Here is an 8,007-nt window from a genome sequence, read left to right as displayed (position 1 = left end):
GGGGGGGGGGGAGGGGGGCAGGGGAGTCACGATTTGAAAAGACAGTTTTGTCCTTAAAAAATAGGCCATTGAAGAAGAGAGACGAGGTCTCCGACTCTCCCATTTTGTACGCTAATGCTAGGCCGAGGACATTCCCGTAATTTCAGCCTAAAAACGTAAATAATCAATTGCTATTTTTTTCTAATGTGTTATCCCTTCAATCTTTATGAGATTTGTTTTTGGGCTTTTGTGTTGTAATCTGAGTGTATGTGGGGTTGGACTCTTTTATTAATTTTTTTATTATTAGATTTTTTTTTTTTACTTACTTTTTGGGGATACCAAGTAGTTAGGAGACTGAGTATTTTCTTTCCTTTTTTTCCGGTGGATTTGAATTTGATTAGGAACTCTGAGATTTCCGGTGTGATGAAAGGGCAATCCAACGGCGGTGTCAGAGCAATCACTTCACCGGACAGGGTGGCGCCGGAAAAGAGACCGCCGTCTAATCACGACAACCACCACCCCCACCATAAATCCGCCGCTACATCAGACACCAAAAAGGGTGGGTCGTCTTCCGGCAGCGGAGAAGCCCTAGCGCCACCGTCGCAAGGGCAGCCGGCGTGGCCGCCGAAGTTCGTAATAGCTCTAACGAACAAAGAGAAGGAAGAAGATTTCATGGCGATCAAAGGGTCAAAACTGCCTCAGAGACCCAAAAAACGAGCCAAACTTATTCAACGCACCATCAATGTAAGCAAACCAATCTTCTCCCTTCTTTCCTTTTCCAGATTCTTTCTCACCTTTTTTACTGTTCCTTTTCCATTAATTATTTCTTTTTCTTTTTTTTCCTTGAAAACTAATTCTCATGCGCTATTATTATTATTGCTTCTGCTTTAATTATTTCCTCTCTTTAACCTGATTTTCCCTCGCAAAATCCCCATTTTACGAAATATATATATATTTCCTCGCAATTATTTATCGACAGAAATAAATAAATAATTGGGATTAAATTATAAATTCTTTTAATTAAAAAAAGAACTGGGGGTGAGGATATTCTTGGGGGGGCTGAGAGTGGGGTTTGTGGAATGCCACGTGGAGAGTTGTGATTTGACTGTTATTGCCGAAATTGAAGCCACAATGTGAGTGAATGAATGGGCTAATCAATTACTTACCGACAATGAAGGGGGCCGGAGATGAGTTGTCCTGTCGTGGCGTGGAATAGGCAGTGCTTGGTTTTTTCTGTGTAATAATGATACAATACAAGGGTAGTTGCGTAATAACACTTTTTTTTTTTAATAAAAATAAAATATAATATAATAAAACGTTGTTTGGTCGTTTTGGGATTTATTTAATTTGTGTGTTTGGTTGGGGGTGGCAGCTGGTGAGCCCAGGGACGTGGCTGTGTGATCTAACGCTAGAGAGATACGAAGTTAGGGAGAAGAAGATTTCTAAAAAGGTATAATATCTATTCTTAATTCTTAATTTTTAAATTCATTCAAAAAAATTATATATTAATTTGTAAATTAAAAAAAAATTAAGAAGTTATCTTGTTTGGATGCAGAGACCAAGAGGGCTGAAGGCAATAGTGAACATGGAGTCGGATTCGGAGTGAGAAAGGGAGAGTTTATCATATGAACAGAATCAACAGTGTTTTGTCAAATGATTCGTGGAGAAGAGGGGAAGTTTATGTGAATTATATCATATATTAAAATATATATATATATATGAATATTAGACTTCTCTTGCCTAATGTTACCTTCTTTTTTCTATTTTCTATTTCTGAAATACATGCTTCTTTATATATATATATGTATATATATAATTAAAAAGAATAAATTAAAAGAAGAGGAATTTATGACGTCGGACAATTGATTTAACTGCGTAAAAAAAGTAAAAAAAGATAAAGCAACATCTTTTTGGCAGTTTCGTTGTGGCAATTGACGCCCGCCGTTCGTTTTTCTGTGCAGTGTGCAGCCTTTATATTAAATGGCTACTCTTTCTCGAAAGAGGAAAATAATGGAAAGAAAAAAAAAAGAACAAATTTCATAATCTTTCTGCAGATGCGAGTTACCTTCTTTACATCTGCACAAGAGTTTAAGGGTTGTTATGATATAAAAAGATAACAGAAAAACAAAAGGAACTCAATACGAATCCAACTTTGACTTAGAATAAGAAAGATTACACCAAGACTCTAGTGTAGTGGACAGAACAAATCCATCAACCAATATAATATGCCATTTATTTAATTGTCTACATGCTTTGGATTTCCTTCCTAGAGAAGTAAAGGCATAAAAGGCAAGCATGTTCTGTGCATTAATTCTATAGCTGTAATTGCCAACCACAACAAAAATATATTGGAACCTTTCACTTTCGGCTCATTATTCACATCACATGCCTCACTGCCCCACATATTCTACTTCCACTACAGCCACACCAGACTCAGACAATTGGACTTGTATTGGTCCAAATTTCATAAATGAATGCCTGCATATCTTTGAACCGTAGAATTGAATTAATTGGAATTTTTCCATCGAAGTTCTAGATGCCTTTCTTCAATTTGAAAGACAATTGCAGAAGAGATCAGTTCTCGTGAAACTAGCAGGTTGTTTTTGGTTAATCATGAAAAATCATCGGCAATAGAACGGAAGATCACGAAGAATGATCTCGAGGTTCTACTGTTGCAGGTCAATGTCTGGATCGATAATCGACGAGTTCACATAACAATGCCGGAAAGACGAGAGAAGAAACCAGGCGGAGAAGATCTAAAAGAACGAAACAATTTATTTACTAATCATAACGACAAAATATAGGACAAACGTCATCAAACCAATACAGTCTGCATTCTATATATAAGAATGTGTAAACAAAAGAGGTCCTCTGTACCAAAGGTATAGAATATTAAAATCCCTTCGAAAACGTCTAAAACAAATTCGCCCACCCCAAGGTTACTTCAAGAGAAAATCAGAGCACAAATACAACGAATCATGGCAAAGTCAATCACCATATCTCGAGGCCGATACTTCAGATCCTGAGAGTAGATCCGAAGGCGAGAGCAACGAAGGCAGCGACGCAAGCGGAGACGAATGACGGAGCAATGGAGGTAGCAGGGGAGGCAGGGCTGGGGGCGGGAGCCTCAGTAGCAGCGACGGAGGCGACGGCGAAGATGATGGCAATGAGAGCCACGAGAGAAGCTTGGGAAACGCCGGCCATTGATTCAGATATTTGCTTGTTAGGGTGGTTCCGGCGAGAGGAAGGAGACGAAGAGAGGGATCGAAAGAGATTGAGAGAAGACCTTTAGCTTTGAATTGTAAATGAGAAATGAAAATAGTGGAAGGAGATATATATAGAGAGAAAGAGAGCGAAAAACGGGAGAGAGAGAAAGTCGGGCAGGTATTCGGGCAGGGGGCAAGCAAGCTGGCGATTGGTTGAATGCCAGCTAATATTTTGGCGTGGTCCCCTATTTCCCACAGATCATCAACGGGAATATATGCGTCTTTCCACCGCACAACGTTTAAATAAAATGTAATTTTTTGTTTTAAATTTCATTTTTTTTCTTTTTCAGTTAAACTTTTGAGATTTATTCTATTTATGGTTTATTCCAGTTCGAAGTTCCACAATTGGAGCAAATTATTTATTATTTTTATTAGAATTAAAAGTCATCTTAAAATAGTTATACTAAAAATTGGTAAATATATAAAAAATTGAAACATTTTAAAGTTGTAATTAAAAATAGTGGTTATTTAGTTTAATCTTAACCTAAAATTTAATTAATATATGAATAATAGGATTTAAAATTTCACTCTTCAAATTAAACAACGGTGTCGTTTCATTCTTAACATTCTCCGGTCCGTTGCAAAAGTGGAAGATTCTTGGGCATGGGGGTTCAAAATTGATGGCGCGTGGTATATACGAAAACAATCGGACGGCGTGGATTGGAGCGTGAAGATACGCCAAAAGGCGAAAAGACGAAATCAATGAGGAAGAAATAAACGGAAAGCCACTGAAACAGCGAAAATGTGTTAATAATATAAAAGAAAAGAAAAGGAAAATGATGGGTGGGGCCTACACAAACGAAGGCTGTGAACTGTGAAGGTCAATAATGGACAAATATAGTTAGGACTGTGGGGCCCAAGATATAGAGACAGCGCAGTGTGGTTAAGAAATGACAGGCGAGAGTGATTGGCTAGTTGATTTGTGTGGTTTTTGAATATCGTTCCAGAAACTTCCTTCCCGTCTAGGAATCAACCTTACATTACAGATATTTTTTCTGATTTTTTTTTTTTCCTTTCAGATGATATATTATTTAACTAATTAAATTAAATTAACTTATCAATAAGTAAGAGGAAACAAAATAATGAGCATTTAATTACTAACACAATTGATGGAATCGCCATCCTCATCGCCATCCTCATCGCCAGTACAAGTGAGAATGATAGGAACCGTCAATCGGAGCTCCCTTGCTCTCCGCCGCCGATTTCTTCTCCGGTTTTGGATTCTTAACCGGAATCTCCTTCCCGACGGCGGAGACTTGGGATGAGGAGAAGCAACAGCGGAACTTTCGAGAGAAGAATCTCATTTCGAAAATTTGCCCTAATCGAGATCCTGTAATGTATTCGTGGTGTTTCTGTGGAAATTGATAATTAATAATATTGAAACATTTATAGTGTGAAGATGAAGAAGGAGCAGATGGCATGCTGTCGGTCCATTTGCTTGCTCTACAAGGAGCTGCCGTGCCTCCCAAGCACCACGCGGCCTTGGCCGCTTTTGGAAAGGGCGCGCAGACTGACGCCAGGGTTGAACTTCCAAATAAACTATTTCAGTTCTGTAAGTTTTTTTATTTTACTTGCAATTTAAAAATATTTATTTTAGTCCTTAATCATCTTAGTCATCTTGGCCTTGTTATGGTTATTTTAGCTTTTTCTCTTTCATTTTGATCCTTAGTCAAACCCAATTGTTATCATTTCATTTTCAACACACTTTAATAAATGAAATTACATCTTATTTTCAATAAATAATTTCCTTTCTATTGTACTAAAAATGGTATTGCAAAATTATTTGGCAATGGAGTTTTTGTTTATTATTTTTAAAAACTAAACTCCATTTACTAAAACTCCAATTACGAGTTGTTGAGAATGATCGCCGCCTCTTTCAAGACCAGAATGATTATCCTTGTCCTTTAGCCTCGTTGGGAAGGGATTGACCTTTCTAACGCATATTCAGTCATATTGGGATGATCCAATCGATTTTTTTTTCGATTGGATCGTACAACAGTGCAACCTGGTTCTACTTGACTAACCTAGTGATCCTCCAAAGAGGGAGTTTGCTTTACCCAAACTCTCTTTTCGATAACAAGATAGAATCCCAGACCCCAACATTAAAAAAGAAAATATTTAGAGTAATATAATAATTTCAGTAATAATACTCTAATTACCATCTTAAAAAGTTTGGCGTTCAATCCTCATCAATTACGGACCAAAATACTTATTCTTTGTTAAAATTTGAAAAAAATTGAATTAGGTAGCAAACAAAGCATATGATTGCTTATAACTTGGGATTAGTATTCTCAGATTCATTGTCCATTTCATAAACATCCTTTGACACTTTATTTGGGAAAAGAAGACGTTGGCTGTTCATTGAAGTTTTAACCATTTAAGTTCATTTGAAAAGCATATGACAGAGCCCTTATGGATCCCATTTCAGAAATGGAAAATCTAAATGGGAAATGGATGAGCAGAAGTTAAGTCATGCAAATTTTGTAATTTAGGCAGAGATGCCATGCTAAAAACATACCCACACTGCTATATAGGATTTCCAAACTCCCTCTCCAATCATGTTATGTTTGAATGATTTCTTAGACATTCAACAAGCACAGTTTTAGTCGTTGGTTTGTGGTTTTAAGGTGTCGAGCAACCCGAGCTTCGTCGAGAGTTTTTCATGGGGAAGCGATTCTTGCTCGGAATGTTGGTTGTGACATTGACAGTCATAGTTTGTGGAGCTGTGGAGGGTGGTTCGCTTTCTAAACAGAAGAGTTTGAGAATGAACTCTCTTAGGAAGCAAGCAATAAAAAGCATTCGGGTACCAATCTGTGTTCTTGTTGTTCTTCTTCTTCTTAGTCCTTCAATCTGTTTTAAACATGGAAATAGTCTGTACAGAGCTTGAACTTACAAAATCTTTGCATGTGTTAGCTTTTAAACCATTTCTATATGTGTGAGATCCCACCTCGGTTAGGGAGGAGAACGAAACATTTGTTATAAGGGTATGAAACCTTTCCTTAGCAGACGTGTTTTAAAAACTTTGAGAGGAAACCCGAAAGGGAAAACTCAAAGAGGACAATAATAGCTAGCAATGGGCTTCGGTCATTACAATATCAATGTTTAACTTTCATAGCAGAACGATTTAGCTGCACTTTTCTTTCTGGTTGCTCGTAGAGCGAAGATGGCGACATCATAGATTGTGTAAGCATTTACGACCAGCCTGCTTTTGATCATCCTGCTCTGTGGAATCACACCATTCAGTTGGCACCCACTTATGATCCCACCATAGATGAGCATTCAAAGAAAGCAACAGCAGAAAGGGAAGGGAAGGAGGAAAAGAATTCCATGGTTGTGAAACAAACTTGGAGGAAAAGTGGCAGTTGCCCTGAAGGAACAATACCGATTCGAAGGATCCGAAAGCATGTCCTACTCAAAGCTGAATCGGTAGAACGCTATGGACGAAAGAAACCGATGTTTTCCCAAGAAAACGCTCAGCTTCCCATCACCCGAAGTTCGCATACTCTGCTAACGAATCGTTCGGTTCGATCGACAAACATTTCTGGTCCCTTTGAATTCCATGTTTTTCTTACTCTTACCATCTACTTAACAATGGTGCAAAACAGAAGGCATTTCTGCTTACTGCAGGAAACAACTACAATGCAGCTAAAGGAGACATTAAAGTATGTAACCCGAGGGTCGAGTTCGATGACGAATATAGTACTTCCCAAGTGGCTCTATTAACCGGCCCTTACTATAATTTTGAGGCTATCGAATCCGGATGGGCAGTAAGCATAACTTTTCACCAAAAAGCTCAACTTAGTTAACGCTCATCCGAATTTCCACAGATTTTAACTCGTTTACATCATGATTTCTTCAACCCTCCAGGTAAATCCAGGTGTTTACGGGGATAGACAGACTCGACTGTTCGTGTATTGGACTGTAAGTTCATGCAGGCAACTGGCTATATCAGATAGAAAGTTGATATCTCAAAACAGAACAAACTGTGAATTTTTTTCTTTTGGTATTACTATTAGGCCGATGCTTCCCAAAAAACAGGCTGCTTTGATCTCACTTGCCCAGGTTTTGTTCAAACAAGCAATGAAATTGCTCTTGGTTCTGCTATTTATCCTATCTCAACTCCCAATGGGCTTCCATATGAAATAATTATGTTCCTTTTTAGAGTAAGACATGATGCAGTTTGCTTTCCAAAGCCATTTCATGCTTCTTTCTATCTTGATTCTTCATCTTTCCTACAGGATTTCAAGACAGATAATTGGTGGGTGCAATATGGAGAAAGCATTAACATAGGTTATTGGCCTCCTGAGCTATTCGGTGCACTAAGTCACACAGCAGAAACAGTACAATGGGGAGGGGAAGTTTACAGCACCAAGATAGGACGGCCTCCTCACACTAGAACAGCTATGGGCAGTGGAAGGTTTCCTGACTTCATTTCTGGTACTTCGGGTTGGGTAAAGCGGATGCGAGTTCGAGATAACTCCATGGTTTTGATGTTTCCTGGTTGGGTTGAGCACTACTCCGATGAATACGATTGTTACGACGTCGATTTCATCCGAGATTATTTAGATGATCCTGAACTATACTATGGAGGACCTGGTAAAAATCCAAGGTGCCCCTAAGAGACTAACAAAATTGGGATGATTACCTCTTTTGCTTTCATTAGGCTCCTTCATGTAATGAATAACATAGAACTATCAAAAAGAAAGCTATTTCTTTTGTTTCAAATTCTCCTAAGCATACAAGTTACTGATACAGATGAGGG

At 38.2% G+C, this 8,007-nt stretch overlaps 2 protein-coding genes across 5 annotated transcripts in view; both read left to right on the top strand.

The window, feature by feature from the left end:
• The window catches only part of LOC111492516, a 4,549-nt gene extending 2,837 nt beyond the window's left edge, over positions 1 to 1,712 (top strand). For all 3 annotated transcript variants that reach the window (XM_023141881.1, XM_023141882.1, XM_023141883.1), the window contains exons 4-6: positions 381 to 723; positions 1,352 to 1,429; positions 1,535 to 1,712. In XM_023141881.1, coding sequence (XP_022997649.1) covers positions 381 to 723; positions 1,352 to 1,429; positions 1,535 to 1,585 — 472 coding nt within the window. In that variant the 3' untranslated portion in view covers positions 1,586 to 1,712. The remainder of the gene's footprint in view (positions 1 to 380; positions 724 to 1,351; positions 1,430 to 1,534) is intronic.
• A 2,651-nt stretch (positions 1,713 to 4,363) lies between these two features.
• On the top strand, positions 4,364 to 7,970 carry LOC111492515. Of its 2 annotated transcripts, XM_023141878.1 has the most exons (7): positions 4,364 to 4,797; positions 5,873 to 6,048; positions 6,402 to 6,767; positions 6,851 to 7,012; positions 7,113 to 7,166; positions 7,262 to 7,408; positions 7,484 to 7,970. In XM_023141878.1, exons 1-7 carry the CDS (start codon positions 4,665 to 4,667, stop codon positions 7,862 to 7,864), a joined length of 1,419 nt encoding a protein of 472 aa, XP_022997646.1. In that variant the 5' UTR covers positions 4,364 to 4,664; the 3' UTR covers positions 7,865 to 7,970. The 2 variants fall into 2 exon arrangements, with proteins under 2 accessions (XP_022997646.1, XP_022997647.1); XM_023141879.1 differs by lacking the exon at positions 5,873 to 6,048 and having other exon boundaries at positions 4,365 to 4,797.
• Positions 7,971 to 8,007: the final 37 nt, after the last annotated feature.

The sequence above is a fragment of the Cucurbita maxima genome, unplaced genomic scaffold, assembly GCF_002738345.1.
Source record: "Cucurbita maxima cultivar Rimu unplaced genomic scaffold, Cmax_1.0 Cma_Scf00017, whole genome shotgun sequence".
Classification (NCBI taxonomy): Eukaryota; Viridiplantae; Streptophyta; class Magnoliopsida; order Cucurbitales; family Cucurbitaceae; genus Cucurbita; species Cucurbita maxima.
The sequence above is the reverse complement of the archived record's forward strand: the minus strand, read 5'-3'. Positions and strand labels throughout refer to the sequence as shown.

Excerpts from the sequence above, each read along its gene's own strand:
- LOC111492515 (XM_023141878.1), top strand. The coding sequence starts at position 4,665 with ATGCTGTCGGTCCATTTGCTTGCTCTACAAGGAGCTGCCGTGCCTCCC. Across the intron at positions 4,798-5,872 it reads AAATAAACTATTTCAGTTCT|GTGTCGAGCAACCCGAGCTT; the intron begins GTAAGTTTTTTT and ends TGTGGTTTTAAG. Across the intron at positions 7,013-7,112 it reads CTATCGAATCCGGATGGGCA|GTAAATCCAGGTGTTTACGG; the intron begins GTAAGCATAACT and ends TCAACCCTCCAG.